The sequence below is a fragment of the Choloepus didactylus genome, chromosome 20 (assembly GCF_015220235.1).
Source record: "Choloepus didactylus isolate mChoDid1 chromosome 20, mChoDid1.pri, whole genome shotgun sequence".
Classification (NCBI taxonomy): domain Eukaryota; kingdom Metazoa; phylum Chordata; class Mammalia; order Pilosa; family Megalonychidae; genus Choloepus; species Choloepus didactylus.
Window position 1 is genome coordinate 8,780,334 of NC_051326.1, and position 20,222 is coordinate 8,800,555.

General features: G+C 37.1%; 1 protein-coding gene across 1 annotated transcript in view; it reads right to left on the minus strand.

Annotated features, from left to right (window-relative positions):
* The window catches only part of LDAH (lipid droplet associated hydrolase), a 150,943-nt gene that overhangs the window by 15,491 nt on the left and 115,230 nt on the right, over nt 1–20,222 (minus strand). The window contains exon 6 of the mRNA XM_037812830.1: nt 3,341–3,423. Within this exon, the coding sequence (XP_037668758.1) occupies nt 3,341–3,423 (83 nt within the window). The remainder of the gene's footprint in view (nt 1–3,340; nt 3,424–20,222) is intronic.

A 20,222-nucleotide genomic window follows, 5' to 3' on the forward strand; every position in this document is an offset into this window, starting at 1 on the left:
AGTTTTAAAAATATTTTGATAACCATTTCAATAAAATCGGTATCTTTTATAATCCCCTGTATTTATTTTATGCACTTAAAAACATTATTCTGAGAAGGGGCCCCTACACTTTATGAGAGCCAGAGAGGTCCATGGCACAAAAAGGGTCTCGAATCTTTCCTCTCATGGCTCGCCCATCCAACTGTCTGTCCATCTATTATACATTTATTGATTGCTTACTGTGTATCATGCATGGGGGATTTCGAGAGGAGAAAAACACAGTTCCTTACGTCAAGGTGGGGAGAGGGGAAGGCTGATCATTTAAGTGCTCTGTGATGATAATAATCATAATTACACTGGGGATCAGGGGTGCCCAGAAAGGACACCTGACCCAAGCCAGGGGCTGGGGAAGGACTCTTGAAGACGACACTGGAACTAAGTCTTAAAAGAAAAGGAAGATTTAGTGCAGTGAAGAAACTATGGATTCTACGATGCCGTAAATTATGGTAACAACTTTTGGAAACAACGATTAGCCTGCTCTATTTGTTCCAGGCATCGGAAATAACTTTATTTGAAACACTGCAAATATACAAAACTGCCGGATATTGTGTATAAAGTCTCTAGACCTCGGAGGGAAGATAGTCAGCCCAGGAGACTTACCATGGAGTTAAAAAGGCCCATTTTGCTCAAGAAGATAAAAAGCTCCCTTAATGTGGACAAAGGAAATTGAGCGGTAGAAAATGTGAATTTAGAACCAAAGCCTGCTGATTACGGTATGACAGCTCTCCAGTGGAAGAGGAAGAATAAGAAGGCCATCTGCATGAAGCAGTAGAGAGGCTATTTTTAGACTAATTTTCCTATAGCTTCATGACTGTGTAATGCAGAGAGATTTTTCAGAACTGTTAGAAGTTTAATAACTCAGATTTGTTGAATGATTTTGCAACAAAATTCGTGACTCAAAACCTTCATTCCGGACAATCCTGGCTGGGGATGAAGTTTCTGAATGCCAATGTGTGGGCTGAAATGGGCAGTGCATCCTTGACTGGAATATCTAAAATAGGGACATTTCTAGCTTTGGGAATTTCTTTTCAAGTTTTACTAATTATCATGGTGGTTGGAAGCCAGGAGGAAATGTCCATAATCTTCCTAGAACTATCTGCCCTTTCAAGGTTTCCTTATTTTCTCAAGCAGACTGGGACATATTATGTTGATTCAACTTTTACCAATATTAAATTACAGCATGTTTCCTCTTTTTCATTACAGAAAAAAAAAAGTTGCAATAAACTTCCTGTCTTTCTGTACTTAGTTTCATTTAGGAATTGAAGTTGTATTATTCTAATGGAGAGCTCAAATTTAGCCGGTAGGAGTGATAATTAACTGCACTGACCTATTTTGGCAAGGTAGCTTTGCATCATTAAACTAAACAATGCTTTGCTTTCCCAAATTCCAAAGTCCATTTGGAATTTAATGCTATCTTAAGAACAAAACAGAATTATTCTCTGTAGTTGGAAACCTTATTCCAGTGAATGTACTAACCTTGAAATGTCTGCCATCTCCCATTATACCCTCATTTTTCTCCCATAAAAGTTTCAGTAAATCTCACGCCCTGTCAGGTACCATGAACAGATCTCTAACTGGGAATGATTACACCTACATATGGATTTAACTTTGCACAGGAATAAGGTAGCACCTTTTTTGACCTCTTTCTGAGCACAACACACAAACAGAATCCAGAAATGATGAGTATTTCACAGCAGCTGGCTCCCACAGGTGGTGAGACGAGCTTTGACACATGAAGGCCTCGTCGTGCAGCAAGTGTGAATTTTGGAAGTGAGCATCTGCCAGTCTGATTATTAACTGGGAGTTGGACTGACTTTATGAACTTCCAACCTTGAGAACCTAGTGCTTTTTTTGGAAACAGATTCTCTTATAATTTAACTGAAAAACAAAATACTGCTATTCTCATATTTTCACATCCTTCAATGACTAGAAGCAGTTGAAAGCCCTGAGGGTTCTCCTGAGATCCCAGCCTTCCCCGTTCAGCTGCCTTCTGGTTTCAAATCTTCCATCTCCGGCCAATTGCCATATTAGAAATATGATGACCACTATGTCCATAAGACAAACACAGATAGGTATTTTCAAAAGTCCTTGCTGGGTAAAGCTACTATGATCAATATTCTGAAAATATTTTTTAATGAACATCTACATTTCTTGCTTTAAGATAATTGTACTGGGAGGTTATAGAAATATGAATTAATTTCATAGGCAAGTTTAAGTCAAATGCCTTAAGGAATTCTAAACCCAATAGGGTATTAGGATTTATTTGCAGATTGTAAATACCTGGGCCCTAGAGCAGGGATTATTTCATTAAACCTAGCAGATATCATAGTTCAGTACTGACTTCAAAGCTCTAGACACTGTGCTACCCAACAGAAATATAATGCAAGCCACAATAGTAATTTAAAATTTTCTAGTAACCACATTAGAAAAGTATAAAGAAGTGGGTGAAATTTTTAAATATTATATTTTATTTAACTAAATATATTTAAAATATCATTTCAACGTATAATCAATATAAACTATTAATAATATACTTCATATTTTTTTGGTACTAAGATTTTGAAATCCACTGTATATTTTACACTTATAGCACATATCAGTTAGAGTAGCCACAGACAGTCACGTGTGACTACTGGCTATCATATCAGATAGACAACTCTATTCTATTCATGACGGACAAATGATAGCACACGAGTACCACAACTGCCCAAATTTGAGGTTGCTTAGACATATTCTGAACCTGGAACTTCTATAGTTTCAGAGATTGGTGCTCCCAAACGTGTTTGTGGAAGATTCCAGCATTTGCAGCAGAAACTCACAAATGCTGACTATTTCAACTTTTGCCTTTCTGTACTTCCTTGTACAGAATCTGGTCTCGGTTTCAGAGCTGGACATTCCTACTTCACTGTGTTGGAAAATAAGACAGACTCACTAGTTATCAGGTATTTTGTAATGTTAGTTCTTTCTCAATGTTTTTTTATGTTTTAATAGAATTCATTTATGCAATAAAAATTATCGCGAGTCTTCTTAATACAAGGTCATAGAGGCTGAAATGCATTGAAAAAACGGAAAAGTATTGATTCTGGAAATAAATTCAATAATTTCTTTTTGTTTATAATATATTTTAGTAACTATGCACTCAACTTTCCTTTGGCAACTTTCAAGAGTTACTTTAATTTTAACTAGAAGTAGGACCTGTCGAAACTCTACAATTTAGTCTTACAGAGGGTAATCATCCCAGCTTTTCATCCTCAGCGAACATCTCTGCCCCCTCATCCCTTTGCAGCCCTGCGGTGATTACCTTGGGTAAATGCTCCTTGATGGTTTTATTGTCTCTCTCCACCACCTCCATCATCTCTTGGCTCCCAAGGTAGGCAGCATTAGCTACATTTAAAAAAAAAAAAAAAAAAAAAGTCAGACAATGTAGAGAACAAAAATGTCCAATTAGTTTTAGTAAATTCATGGTCCTCTCTTTTCTTTCAGCAAGCACCATCTGATGGAAGATATCAGTGCGGCAGAGAGAGGCAAGCAAGTCACGCAGCAGGAGCAGGCCCCGGAAACAAGAGCCGGCCCTAGAGAGCAACGTCCCCTCCACCTTGCCTGTCCTCTCCGCAGGAGACGCTAGCAGTACGGCAACACCATGCCAGACACTACAGGAGATGACATGTGTGTGTAATTGCAGCTGATCCACGTTATTAGGATTTAAGGATTAGGAGCACAAATGGTTACAGAAAAACCATGTCGACCAGGGAAAAGGCATGCAGTTATTAACATAAAACTATATGGCAATTTTTAAAAAAGAAAACAATTTAAAATAACATTTATTTTAAAAGATGTTTAAGAGATTTTAATAAGGGTTAGTCAGTCCCATTATACTGATGGCAAAATAAGCAAAATGACCATCACTTTCCCAATGTTTAATACCTGGGAAAGAGGAAGAAAGCCACAAGAACATGAATGTATGAATCCACTTGGCTTTTTTCTACTGGTAAGAAAATTTTCATTTAATGCTTATGCCTAGAATTCCATTTTTACTGGTATTATTACTGTTAGTTTTTAAGCAAGTCTCTTGCAATCATATAAATAGACATCTTTAAAAACACAATTTGAAAATCTCTTTTAAATAAAGGGACTTAACATATTCTCATATATTGAGATAAAAGATATCTGGTTTACCTCTAGACATCTGGAGTCTTTCTTGTTATTTCTGACCCTCTTTCTCCCCTCCCTTTGGTGTGAATGATGAGTTTTCCATCCCTCCTTTTTAAAAAAATTTCCTTTCATTAACAGTTTCAAAGCATAAATTCTGTTTTTATTAATCTAGTGGTTAGCCTTACGTAAAAAGTGTAAAACTTACAGTTTTTACTACTACTGTCTGAAATCAATCAGGGCCTGTCCTCTCTCCATCCGAACCAGGCAGGCCCTTAGTGTACTTGCACTCTCCCCTTGCCTCCCTCCTGGTTTAAATCACCTGGCATTTTAACTCCAAATTACTATTTTAAACATTTTACTTCAACTTTCCTTGTTTAAAGTTTTATTGAGGTAATACATAGTCATTTATAATACTTTATGATCTAAAACAGAAATCCTTATGGTGAAAAACAATGGCTCCTTGTCCCGCTGTTTCCTACCCCAAGTCCACTCCCCTAGGGAAAACCTCTCTTTTAGCTGATCTTCACTCATTATCTCCATATCTCTAAACATTATGATCATCTTGTTGTTTCTCAGTAACTTATTCATTTCCCCTTGCCTAGCTCCTATGACAGATAAGGATTTTGCACACTTACACACCCCTCATGTTCCCTCTTGACATCTTTTTAACATATTTATATCTTATTTTTAATTCCTCTTATTACTTAAATGATACATTTATTTCTTGTTCTGGCAATGACAGATGGCATTTCTTGAATCCTTATTTAAAAAAGATATGGGTGTTATTACTCTTTAAGTTTCTTTAACTCTCTCTTCCCTCTCTAGCTTCTGTTAACTGCACTTTTCACGTCCACATTTTGGTTTGGAGTCACAAATGAGTCTTCTGCACTTAAGGCTGTAGGTCCTAACGGACTGCTGAACCAAGTGGTGCAGGAAACACATTTCCGTTCTTTCAAGTCTCCCTTCTACCACCATACAGCTTTCTTCCCCCTCCCTTAATATCTGTCTTTTTTATAGCTTTTTTTTTTTTAATCAAGCCAATCAGATATTGAGTCATTTTCTTCCTGGAGACTTCCTTTCTAGAACCCTTAGACCTTCTGCAATTTTCTGGACAGTTGCCCTCTAGTACTGCTACATGGCTCCCACCTTAGACTTTCCCTTTGCTGACTTCTTGAATTATTCCCAAGTTAGTGAATTAACTAACTCATTCAATTCATTTTTTTATTCATTCAAAGATTACTGAGTACCTACAGTGTGCCAGACACTCTAGGTATGGAGATAGAGCAATAAATATCGAGACAGAAAAACTGCCTGCTATTCCTGAGCTTATATTTAGTGGTGAGTGTACAGACAAATAAATATCTAAAAGTCAGATGATGACAGTGATTACAAGGGTTATATCGGAGGTCCCTATATGCCAAAATACATGAAAGTCTTTTCTCAAGGCTCCTCAATGTTTTTAAAGAACTCCAGTTTTGGGGAGGGTCCAGAAATGGGATGATGCCTGGCTACTACGTGTGCTATGCAAGCAGGCAGGGGTGGGGATGACTGTAATTAATCCTTGTCTTCAGCAACCTGTCTCAATCTCACCCTTCCTTTCTCGCACCAGGAATTTGAGTCTCAAATGCTTTGGGATTCTTCAGGGAAGACAGGCCCCTTCTTTAGCTACACATTCCACCTTCTAAGCCAGTGTTGTATAACTGAACTTTCTGTGATGACAGAAATGTTCTGTGCCTGTGCTGTCCAATAGAGTGGCCACCAGTCACATGTGTCTACTGATCACTTGAAATGTGCTCTTGTGAATGAGGAAGTGAATTTTTAACTTAATTTAAATGTAAATAGTCTTATGTGACAAGTGGCTACTGTAGTTGACTACACCGTTCTAGTCTCTAGTTCCCTAGGTCTTGCTTAATCCAGATTCCCCTACTCCCACTTACTCTCTTCCAGAAATCCACTGAAATCTCTTATCAGCTAAGGGCCTTTCTCTCCTTCCCATCATAAACCTCGAAAAAACTTCAATATTATTTTCATGGGATCTTAAGTTGAAATGAAGATAAGTATGTGTGATTGATCAGCCATTTTCAATGTGAAGTACCTTTACTTTTTTTAAGAAATAATTTATTAACTTCTTTCATTTCACAGCTACACTGGCAACACCATTTTATCTCAATTATTGGTTTAACCAGTTTCTTGTTCAAATTTTCTATATCACATATCTTTCTTATTCAATGATTCAATACAAATTTAGTAAACACCTATTATGTCATAAGCACAAAAGAGATAAGTCCCACTCTCATAGAGTTTACAGCTGTATAGTTTTTCATATATTATATAGACCATGAATGTAATAACAAGTTGCTTCCCCAGACTTTTTTTTTTTTAAATTATTAAATTCAGTTTTATTGAAATACATTCACACACCATACAATCATCCATGGTATACAATTCACTGTCCACAGTATGATAACATAGTTATGCGTTCATCACCACAATCTATCTCTGAACATTTTCCTTACATCAGAAAGAACCAGAGCAAGAATAAAAAATAAAAGTGAAAAAAGAACACCCAAATCATCCCCCCATCCCACCCCATTTGTCCTTTAGTTTTTATCCCCATTTTTCTACTCATCCATACACTAGATAAAGCGGGTGTGATCCACAAGGTCTTCAAAATCACACTGTCACCCCTTGTAATCTACATTATTACATAATTGTCTTCAGGGGTCCAGACTGCTGGGTTGGAGTTTGGTAGTTTCAGGTATTTACTTCTAGCTATTCCAATACATTAAAACCTAAGACGTGTTATCTATATAGTGCATAAGAATGTCCACCAGAGTGACCTCTCGACTCCATTTGAAATCTCTCAGCCACTGAAACTATTTTGTCTCATTTTGCAGCCCCCTTTTGGTCAAGAAGATACTCTCAGTCCCACGAAGCCAGGTCCACATTCATCCCCGGGAGTCATATTCTACATTGCCAGGGAGATTTACACCCCTGGGAGTCGGGTCCCACATAGGGGGGAGGGCAGCGAGTTCACCTGTCGAGATGGCTCAGTTAGAGAGAGAGAGGGCCACATCTGAGCAACAAAGAGGTACTCAGGGGGAGACTCTTAGGCACAATTATATGCAAGTTTAGCCTCTCCTTTGCGGTAACGAGCTTCATAAGGGCAAGTCCCATAATCGAGGAAACAGCACATCAAACCGCCAGTCCCAATGTTTGTCACAACTTCAACACCAGTCCAGGTGAGGATGTCCAACACATCCGCACCTTCCCCCAGATCCTCGGGGCTGGAGAGGGGGAGGCTGTAAATATATTTTTTATTATCTGCCCAAATTACTCTGGGATGTGTCACTATTTCACTACAGCCTATACTAACCTACCGTATCTCACTTCCTATTCAAAATTCCATGCAATTGTGGTGTTTGAACAAATCGACTGTAGAGTTGTACCGTTTAGAAAACTTAGATCCTGTACCAAATAGATATCTCTTCCCTTGGTCTTGTATGGAAGTTGAAGTTTTAAAACGCAGTCAGTTTCAACCTTTACCCTTTGGCCTGGCTTGCCCTGGTCTTAACCAGACCTGCTTCATTCATATCACTAATTGAAGTCTGGGCTCTTTTTCAGCTTTTTTTTTTTTTTTTTTTTTTTTTAACAGTTTCCCCAGACTTCTTAACTATAACCATTATATGATCCTAAAAGGTGGGAGTCTATCATTCTGGCCAATTTGCCCATGGTATTAGCATGAATATGTATAGGAGTAAATATTCTGCATGTTTTTGGCCTAATCTAAATCAGAAAAGGATATTTCATTATAGCTATACAATAAGAATAAGTTTCAAAGTCAGAGCTATCTTTGTTTCACTATAATATAATTCAAATTAAAGCTATTTGGATATAACATAAATGTACAGCAACAGGGATTTGGTTAATAAATTATGGTCTGTCTACTCAATTAGCTGAAGTATAAGCTATTAAATATGATGCTGCAGAAGAATACACAATACTAAGCATGTGTTTATGAATAATAGTCACTGAAAAAGGTCTATTACAAAATAGTACTGTATGATCCCATTTTTGTAAAAATAGTTGTGTGTGGTACAGCTACTGCTGAAAAGATGGACACAAAATAGTGACAGTGATTATCTCTGGTTGATGGAATCCCAGGTGATTTTGCCACTTACCTTTCTTTCTTTCCTTCCTTCCTTCTGATAGGTTATAGTCCTTCCTTTTTTGTTCATTGTTTACTTTGTCTTTTCTTCTCTTTTTGTGCAGAGTGAAAATTCCCTCCTTTCCTCCAAAATCCATCAGATCTGCCCTATTTCTACCAGTGTTTTATTTCCAAATGTTCCTATACATCCAATAAGTCATCTGTTCCATGCCTTCCTGGCCATGTGTCCCTCCCAGAGCCTTCCATTCTTCTGTTCCAATCTTGGGAGTGGCTGCTCTCCAGACCGGCCCAGCTGTTATCCTTGGACTTCCTTTTGCCACTTCTCTGAACTGGATTTCCTATTACCTGGATCCTGTCCACGACTTTCTTTCTCTTGGTTTATTCCCTTGCTTCACTGAAGCACATTTTCCAGTAACTAATAAAAAGGTACATGGGAGATAAATCTAATATTTTTTCTTTTCTCATATTGACTAACAGTTTGGCTGTGTATAGGTTTTTAAGCTCAAAACTGCTTACCCTCTGAATATGAAGTTAATGTTTTACTACTGTCTTCTAGGACCCAAGGTTAATGATTCTGATTCCAATTTCTTTGCATGTGACTACTTCCCTCAACTCTACGTCAACCCTCTCCTACTTCCCACCAAACCCAAGAGCTCTTTGTACCTTCTTTTAGCTCTAGTATTCTGAAATTTCACTGGGATAAAAACTGTAAGTCTTTTCTTTTGGGCTGAACATAGAGTGGGCCCACTCACTGCAGATACTCATCAACTTCAGTTCTAGAAATTTTTCTTACATTATTTCTTTGATCATTTCTTCCTGTGTTCTCTGTTCTTTCCTTCTTGAACTCCTATTAGTAGGCTGTTGGACCTCTTGGATTGATCCTCCAAGTCTTTTTATTCTTTGGCACTTCTCTTTTTCTTTTTATACTACTTTCTGGGAGATTGCTTCAACTTTCTCTTTCAGCCCTTCTACTGAATTTTTATTTTGGCTGCCAAACTTTAATTTCCAAGGACATTTTCTTGTCCTTTGCCTCTTTTTGTAGTATTCTGTTCTTTGTTTTATGGATGCAATATTTTTTAATCTTTCTGACATGAGGGCTTTTTAATAAAGTTTTTCTTTCCTGCTCTTCGAGTTAACCATTTCCTCTGAGTCCTCCCCCATCCTCCAGCCCATATTATGTTTTAGACTTCTTATGTCTGTTACACTTGCTTCCTATAAAGAAATGTGCTCTAAAAATAATACCTAATGCTCTCACTTGTATTGTTACCGGCAGACTCATGAAGGAAAAAAATGTCTTACTGATTTGCAAAAGGGTTCATTTAAGATACTATTCAGGGTAAAGGCCATGTTTTCCAACTGGAACACTTGTTTCCTATTCCCTTTTTTTTTTTTTTTGACAGGCTGGGCTTCTATATCCTATTATTCCACACCTCTATCCCTCCCCTCTGCCCCCAAATATAAGAGCTATAAAGTTCAAAAAAGCATCTCTTCTTGCTTCCTCCTCTAGCCTTGGCTGTTTGTGAGATCAGCAGATCCTTTATGCCTGGACATGAGAAACCCTATTTGCTCATGCGAAGAATGCTTTCGCTTTAAGAAGCAGTCAGAAATACCAGCTTCTTTCTTGTCACAGTAAACACCGATGGACCGCTGTGCACTTCCCAGCAATCCTGTGTAATATGGATATTACTCAGTGTAATAAAAACAGGCTAGGCCCAGCTAAAAATCTAATTTCTTGACACAATGTTCCAAAGGTACTTTACCTGCAGTGCAGGCCCAGTTTAGACTAAGCTGGGTGGACAAGACTTGTTCCCCCACCCCTCCCAGCAGACACAGCAGATCTGAGTTTTGTCTTGCCACCATGAGGCTGAGTGCTACGCCCCAAGAAGTGAAAGCACAAGTGCTTTTTCATACATGAAAAAAGAACCTACAGGGGCAGCCCTAGTTAGGTACAAGAGTGGCTCAGGCAGTGCATGCTTCTCTGAGGCAGGATCTTCACTGTAATTCTGGGCACTTAAGATTCAACAAAGAACACCCTCACCATCAAAGAAGTATTATACTGTGTAATTATAAACAGATTCACTTCTGCATTTCCAGATCCACTCACAGAGATTCCCGTTGTTCCATGATGTTCATAATCAAGTCAGTTTTCTGTGACTGTGGAAATGTTTGCACTGTCCAACATGGTACCATTGGCCACAAGTGTCTCTTGAACACTTGAAATGTGGCTAGTGCAACTGAGGAACGGAATTTTTCAATTGTTATTCAATTAGTTTACATTTAAATTTAAATGGAAACACATGTGTAGTATCTATCTGATTGAACAGTGAAACTCTAGAGCTACAAATAAGGCAGCACTTATAAGGCCGGGAAACTGAATGGATATTAAGATAAGACAAAGGAATGAAGAATGGGTATGGTGAGGGCACTTAAGAAGAAAGGAAAGGTGTGGGGGAACATCATGGGAATGTTAAAGAGTCTTTTAGGGGAAAAGATGGATTTTATGGAGGAGAAATTCTTATTTTTCTGTGCCTTCTGACAGTCTCCTCCACAATCTGATCGTGACCTAACTTCAAGTCTCAACTCATCTACAGAAGATGTTGCATTATAGTCAATGTGTTCTCTAGACACACATTAAATTTCTCATCCTCACCTATCCTTTTGTTCACAGCATTTGGTCTACTTGATACAGCACAGATGCTATATCCTCCATTCACCCTGCTCTGCTTGGCTCCCCAGATGGAAGAGTCTGTTTTCTCCTCTGCTTGCCGTCAGTGTTTAGGTGGCACTATTCACATTACATTGGTATTAACTGCTTCTCATGGAGATTTAGATTCATGTGACTTCTCTATGAGCCTGATCTCAGCTTCATAGGTGGGGGTTCTCAGTAAAGAATTACTGAGTTCATACCGAAGGAATTATAGCCAGACTTGGCCTTAGTGCCTTCATATCTAAAGGCATCCCCTTATACTTTCTTTGCTCACTCTGGGCATTCTCTGACAAATCATCTTTTTGATCCTCTTTAGCCAGAAAATAAGTCTGGGAAGTTACATAATATGTGAATGGGGGGTCACAATAGCAAACCAATAAAAGAAACGATATGGAGGGTCCTTATGGAATTGGAGACCTGCACTTTTCCTACTGACTGGGTAACTGGTAATGAATGCCTATGCCAGACGTTTCCTCCACCCCGGAAACGACCTCCTTTATATTACAGGGAGCTGGGAGCACAATGGGAAGGGTGGCCTGAGAACTGTGTGATGTCAGCTACAGACTCTGATGCCGTCTGTGGGAAAGTCCAACTCTGGTGCCTGGAGCCATAAGAGAGCTTCACAAGCCCCCAAAGCTATCAATTTGAAGTGTATCACTTTGCACCAATAAATATGTGGTTCAATACCTTGTGCCTACTACTTTGTTAATAATCTTATGTAGGGCAAGAAATATATAACCCTCAATCATGGTTACTAACAAAATTACTGATTTTAAGCTGCTTATAAAACAGAACAAAAATATCATCATCAAATTTGAGATATGTGATCAGATTCTGTGAAATAAAAATACTCTCAGGGACAGAAAAGTACAATTTATTAATGAAGAATGTTGAATTATTAATAAAAAAGCCAAAGCTTTTAAACTGACCCTACATAATAAATCTACTTCCAGACAGATGGAGTAACGGGCATCAGATTTATCCCCCTACATGAAACTTAAAAAAAAAAAAAAAAAAAAAAAAACAACAACAGAAAAAATACACAGAATAATGGTTTTTAAGACATGGATACTGGGCAATGAAAAACAGTGATCCCTAAGAAAAGGGAATCACATGAGATGAACCTTATAGTTGTACCAGCTTATTGTTTGGAAAGTCTCCAGCTGCAACACAGGAAGCTAGAAAGCTAAGATGAGCTTGGCAAGCTCCTTAAGTTGAGGAGACAGAACTGGGAGTCTGGGAAGGCTAAGGCAGTGTGTTCTGGAAGGGCAGAGTAGTGGCCAGTTGCAGAGAGAGAGGGGAAGAGAGGGAAGGAGGGAGGAGAGGGAGCGAGAGAGTGAGTGTGTGCACACGTGCAAGTTCAGGATCTTAGTAAAGGGTTCCCCTGCAACTTCAGCTAAGTAGTTATCAGCACAATCATGTGAAGAAACTTCTAGAAGTTGGAGAAAAAAAACATCCAAAATGATTGGAAGGAATAATCCTTGAAATGGGAACTATTTTTACCAGCCACAGTAGAAAACCTCACAATTAAAGGTGCATCAAACGGGGGGGTTTGCTTTGGTGGTGGGTAAAATTAGCCCTAAACTAAATGCTATTCTGATACCACTTAACAAAGCTTAAAAGTAAGACCAGAAAGGATCAAACGGTTTCCAAGTAACACCACTGTGTCAAACACAGCTTAAGAATATTTACAAAAATACCCAGTGCCCAACAAGGTAAAATTCATAATATAAGGCATCCAATAAAAAATTGAAAAGCATGCAGAGCAGGAAAATATAACTGAAAATGAGTAGAAAAATCAATCAACTGCTATCAACCCAGAAATGAAAAAGATAATGAAATTGGTGGACATTTAACAACTGATAATAGGACAACTATAAATAAATATGCAAAAGAATGAAATTGGACCACTACCTCACCTCAAATACAAAAACTAAATCAAAATAGAGTACAGTCCTAAATGTAATACTTAAATCTATAAAACACTAGAAGAAAACAGGAATAAATCATTGTGATTTTAGGTAATGGTTTCTTAGATATGACAACAAAAGCACAAATGGCAAAAGGAAAAACAAATTGGCACATCAAAATTAACAACTTTTGTACTTCAAAGAACACCATCAAGAAAGAGAAAATACAACTGCAGGATGGGAGAAAATCATATATCAGATAAGGATATAGTGTTATATAGAATATATAAAAAAATCTTATAACTCACAATAAAAATACAAGAAATCCATTTAAAAATGGGCAAAGGACTTGAATAGACATTACTCCAAAGAGGATATACAAATGACCAATAAGCACATGAAAAAATACTCAGCATCATTAGTCATGAGGGAAATGTAAATCAAAATCCTAATGAGATACCATTTACACCTGCTAGGATGGCTATATTAAAAAAGATGAATAATAAAAAGCACTGACACGAATGTGGAGAAATTGGAACTCTCAAACATTGTTGGTGGGAATGTAAAATGGTAGTTACTTTGGAAAACAGTTGGCAGCTCCTTAAGAAGTTAAACATATATATGGTTATTGTAAATGCCAATATTATTGTGTTTTATTTTTTGGTATGTAATTCCACTTCTTCTTACAGGTTCTAAGATGCAAATGCATAAAAAGTAACGATAAATCTATGGTTTTGGATGCACAACTTACAAAGACATAATTTGCAACAAGTTCCTATATCCTATGGAATATAGGAACAATGTATGTGTATGCTATTAAGTTGGTACCAAATCAAATGATTTGTTATAATGTTATAGATTAAGGATTAAGGATATTAAATTTTAACCCCATGGTAGCCACAAAAAAACATAAATGATAAATACATTCAGAAATGAGAAAGGACTCAATATGGTGTAATACAAAAAAATCAAATAAATATGATAGTAGGAGTAATCAAATAAATATGATAGGAAGAAGTGAGGGTCAGCAAAGGTATCAGACTTACAAAGTCAAGAAAGCAAAATGGCAGAAGAAAGTCCGCATTATCAAAAAATAAACCATGCAAGTAGTACCAAAAAAGAGCTGTGGTACCTATACTAACATCAGATAAAATACACTCGAAGTCAAAAACTGTTAGGAGGGACAAAGAACATCATTATATGCAGATAAAGGGACCAATTCAACAAGAAAATATAATTATAAATATATATGCACCTCACATAAGAGCCTTAAAATATAGAAGCAAATATTCACAGATTTAAAGGGAAAAATAGACAGTTACACATTCATAGTAGGGGACTTCAATACAGCACTTACAATAACGGATAGAAGACCAATAAGGAAACAGAACAATTCTCTAAACCAACGAGACCTAATAGAAGATATAGAACACTTTACCCAACAGCAGCAGAAACACATTCTTCTCTAGTTACATCACAAAACAAGTTGCAATAAATTAAAAAATACTTAATTCATGTAATGTATCTTCTCTGACCACAATGGAATGAAGCTAGAAATCAATAGTAGAGGGAGAAATGGAAAATTCAGAAATACAGAGAAATTAAACAACACACACAAACAACAAATGAGACGAAGAAATCACAAAGGAAATTAGGAAATATTTTGAGGCAAATGAAAATAGAACCACAACATACCAAAACTCATTGGATGAAGCAAAGGCAGTGCTGAGAGGGAATTTACAGCTCTAAAGGCTTACATTAAAACCAAAGAAAGATCTCAAATCAGAGGTCTAACTTCAAAACTGGAGGATTTAGAAAAAGAGCAAACTAAATCCAATGCAAAAGAAGGAAGGAAATAACAAAGACTAGAGCAGAGATAAATGAAGTAGAGAATAAAAAACAAACAAATACACAAAACTTCAGAGAGAAGTAACAAAACCAAAAGTTGTTTCTTTGAAAAGATCAATAAAATTAACAAATCTTTATCTCAATTGACAAAGAAAAAAAGAGAGAACACAAATAACTAAAATCAGAAATGAAAAGGACATTAGTACCAACACCACAGAAATAAAAAAGGACTACTAGGAGGATATTATGAACAACTCAATAAATTGGATAACCCAGATGAAATGGACAAATTCCTAGAAACACACAAACTACCAATACTGTTCCAAGAAGAAACAGAAGATCTTAATAAACAAATAACTATTAAAGAGATTGAACCAGAAATTAACAATCTCTCAACAAAGAAAAGCCCAGAAACAGATGGCTTCACAGGTAAATTTTACCAGATTTTCTAAGAAGAATTAACACCAATCCCACTCAGACTCTTCCAAAAAGTCAGAGGAGGGAACACTCCCTAACTCATTCTATGAGGTCAACATTACCCTGATATCAAAGCCAGATAAAGATACCACAAGAAAAGAAAATTACAGAACAACATCCCTCATGAATATAGATGCAAAAATCCTCAAAAAAATACTAGCAAACCAAATCCAACAGTACATTAAAAGAATTATACACCAAGATCAACTGGGATTTATCCCAGTTTTGCAAGGGTGGCTCTACATAAGAAAATCAATTAATGTAATATACCACATTAACAGAATGAAAGGAAAAAAAAAACACATGATCATCTCAACTGATGCAGAAAAGGCATTTGCCAAAAATTCAGCACCTCTTCCTGATAAAAAACACTTACAAAATTAGGAATAGAAGGAAACTTCCTCAATAAGATAAAGGGCATATATGAAAAAACCACAACTAACATCACACTCAATGGTGAAAGACTGAAAATTTTCCCCTCTAGTATGAGGAACATGACAAGGATGCCCACTGTCACCACGGTTATTTAACATTGTACTGGAAGTTCTAGCCAGAGCAATTAGGTAAGAAAAAGAAATAAAAGGAATTCAAATTTGAAAGGAAGAATTAAAACTTTCTATATTTGCAGATATGTGATCCAATATACAGAAAATCTTGAAAAATTTACAATAAAGCAAAGCAACTAGAGCTAAAATACACACACACACAAACACACACATCCGCAGCAAAGTGAGGTAATAAAAGAGCAACACACGAAAACTAAAAGTCTTTCTATACACTAGTAATGAACAATCAGAAGAAGATATGAAAAAAATTCTGTTTACAATAGCATTAAAAGAATCAACTATCCAGGAATAAATCTAACCAAGGATGTAAAGGACTGTACACAGAAAACCACAAAACACTGCTAAAAGAAGTCAAAGAAAACTGAAAATAAATGGAAGGACAGTCTATGTTCATGTCAATTCTACCCAAAGCAGTTTATGGATTCAACAAAATCCCCATAAAAATTTCAATATCCTTTGCAGAGCTGGAAAACCCAATCGACAAATACATATGGAAGAGTAAGAGGCCTCGAATAACCAAGGCCATCTTGTAAAAGAAGAATGAAGTTGGAGGAGTCACACTTCGCAATCTTAAACTTATTTCAAAGCCACAGTAAGTAAAACATCATGGTACTGGCACAAAAACAGACATGTAGACAAACAGAATTGAATTGAGAGTTCAGAAATCAACCCTTACATTTATGGCCAACTGATTTTCTTTGTCTGTTTGTTTTGTTTTTTTGTGAACTTTAACATATGTACATAACAGTATATATTTCATAAGCAGTTAGATAGCAAATTTCAAAGAATGTCATGGGTCATAGTTCCACAACTTCAGCCATTTCCATTACTGTAAAATATACATACAGAAAGGTGTCAACTCTTGATGTACAGCCCAAGAAGCAGTTATATAAGTAATTACTGTTATGGGTTACAGTTCCACAGTCTCAGTCCCTTCCCTATGATGCAATATAAGGTATATATAGAAAGGTGAAGACCTTCAACGCACAATCCAACGAGCAGCTATAGAGCAAATCCTCAAGGATGCTACAGGCCACGGTTCCACCATGTCATTTACCTCTTTCCAGCCATTCCAACACCCCAGCATCCAAAAAAAAAAAAAAAAAAAAAAAATATATATATATATACACACACACACACACACACACACACACACACACACAATTATATAAAGTTTCAGTATTTGTAGATGTTTGCTAAATCTTACCTTATTTGTTGCTACCCCTTTCTCTCATTTAACTTCTTTCTCCATCTTCAGGGATGTGTAGACAGTGAGCACACTAACTTCTTCATATTGAAAGGGGGTGCCAACAGTATGGGGAATGGGGCTGCATCTGATTGTTGATCTTAAAGAGGCTGTTGCCTCTGGGTTTTAGGACTTGTCTGGTATAGGAACACTGGTGATTAAGTTTCTGAAAGATAAAACTTAGTGAGTGAATCTTTTATAGAATCTCAGGGAGGGACCTAGGTATTTGGGAATTACTTTTGGTAAGGGCATGGCATACTGTGGCCATTTGGGATATCTAGCTGGAGCTTGCATAAGAGGAACTTCCAGATAGTCTCTCGACTCCATTTGGGATCTCTAAGCCACTGTGACCTCAGCTTGTTAGCTTTCTTTTTTTTCCTCTTTTGGTTAAGTAGGCATTTTCAATCCCTCACTGCCAGGACCAGGATCATTCCTGAGAATCATGTCCTACTATTGCCCAGGGAGATTCATTCCCCTGGGAGTCATGTCCTGGTGGAGAAGGGGGTTGGGGGGGGAGGTTAATGAATTTATTTGCCAAGTTGGGCTTAGAGAGAGAAAGGCCACATCTGAGTAACAAAAGAGGGTCCCTGTAGGTGCCTATTAGGCATAATCATAGGAGGGCTCACCCTCCTATTTACAACTCTAAATTTCACAAGACCAAGCCTCAAGTCGAGCGCTTGATTTATTAAGTAGTGTGTTCCTAACTTCACTTTATATTCTATCCCACGATAAACAGTTTCTTACATTATTTTCACTTAGTTGTACGATCATCATCACTCTCAACTTTAAACAATTATCATAACATAATACATCCCAGAGCTCTTATCAGCTGCTAATTGTTCATCCCTAGCATTAGTGTAGAGTTGGTAAGATATTCCTATTAAATATAGTCTTTAATACATAATGGGTAGTTTTTCCATACCACTCTGTTGTTAACCCTCTGCACCAGTGTCATACCTTATATCATGCTAACACTTACTTAGGTTTCTGGTGCTACTCTATGGGTTACATATCTTTAAACAACCATTTACAAACATGTTCATCTTCAATGTGTCACTGATACTTATAATCCCATTAATGAACCACAGTCACAACTGACCCCATACCATTAAGATCACCCTCATTATCATATCTGTATGTATTAGTTTATCGTCCCCCCTTCACTAGCTTCTGACTATCTCTAGGTCCCTACATTCTACATTATAAGACACTTATTTTATATTTTTCACAGAGTTCACATTAGTGGTAACACAGAATATCTCTCCTTTTGTGTCAGGCTTATTTCACTCAGCATTATGTCTTCCAGGTTCATCCATGTTGTCATATGTTTCATGACCTCATTCCTTCTTACTGCTGCATAGTATTCCATCGTGTGTATATACCACATTTTGTTTATCCACTTATCTGTGGAAGGACATTTGGATTGTTTCCATCTCTTGGCAACTGTGAACAATGCTGCTATGAACATCAGTGTGCAAATATCTGTTCGTGTCACTGCTTTCAAATCTTCTGGGTATTTACCAAGAAGTGAAATTGCTGGATCATAGGGTAACTCGATATCTAGTTTTCTGAGGAACCGCCAAACTGTCTTCCAGAGTGGCTGTACCATTATACAGTCCCACCAGCAATGAGTACGAGTTCCAATTTCTCCACATCCCCTTCAGCATCTGTAGGTTCCTGTTTAATGGCAGCCATTCTTATTGCTGTGAGATGATCTCTCGTTGTGGTCTTGATTTGCATTTTCCTAATAGCTAGTGAAGATGAACATTTTTTTCATGTGTTTTTTAGCCATTTGTATTTCCTCTTCAGAGAAATGTCCTTCCGTATCTTTTGCCCATTTTATAATTGGCCTGTCTATACTACTGTCATTTTGTAGGATTTCTTTATATCTGCAAGATATCAGTCTCTTATGAGATACATGGTTTCCAAATATTTTCTCCCACTGAGTTGGCTGCCTCTTTACCTTTATGACAAATTCCTTTGCAGTTCAGAAGCCTTTAATTTTGAGGAGTTCTCATTTATCTATTTTTTCTATTGCTGCTTGTGCTTTGGGTATAAGGTCTAAGAAGCAATCTCCTAATACCAGTTCTTGAAGAGGTTTCCCTACATTATCTTCTAGGAGTTTTATGGTACTGTTTCTTATATTGAGGTCTTTGATCTACTTTGAGTTAATTTTTTTATAGGGTGTGAGGTAGGGGTCACTTTCATTCTTTTGGTTATGCATATCCAGCTCTCCCAGCCCATTTGTTGAAAAGACTGTTATGTACCAGTTCAGTGGATTTGGGGGCCTTATCAAAAATCATATGACCATAGATCTGGGGGTCTATTTCTGAATTCCCAATTTGATTCCACTGATCAGTGTGTCTATTGTTGTGCCAATACCATGCTGTTTTAACTACTGTGGCTTTATAGTAAGCTTAGGAAGTCAGGAAGCATTAAGTCCTCTCACTTCATTTTTCTTTCATAGAATGCTTTTAGAAATTTGAGGCATCTTCCCTTCCAAATAAATTTGATAACTAGCTTTTCCAAGTCTGCAAAATAGGTTGTTGGAGTTTTGATTGCAATCGCATTGAATCTGTAGATCACTTTGGGTAGGATTGACAACTTAATGACATTTAGCCTTCCTATCCATGAACACAGAATATTCTTCCGTCTCTTTAGGTCCCTTTTTATTTCTTTTAGAAAACTTATGTAATTTTCTGTGTAGAGGTCTTTTACATCTTTGGTTAAGCTGCTATTTTTTAGTTGCTATTGACAATGGAATCTTTTTCTTGAGTGTCTCTTCAGTTAGGGCATTTCTAGTGTATAGGAACATTACTGACTTATGTGCATTAATCTTGCATCACACGCAACTTTGCTGAAATTGTTTATTAACTCAAGTAGCTGTGTCATCAGTTTCTCAAGGTTTTCAAAACATAAGATCATATCTGCAAATAATGACAGTTTTACTTCTTCCTTTTCAATTTGGATGCCTTTTATTTCTTTGTCTTGCCAGATTGTTCTGACTAGAACTTCAAGCACAATGTTGAATACTAGTGGTGACAGTGGGCATCCTTGTCGTTTCTGATCTTAGAGCAAAGGCTTTCAGTCTCTCACCATTGAGTACTAT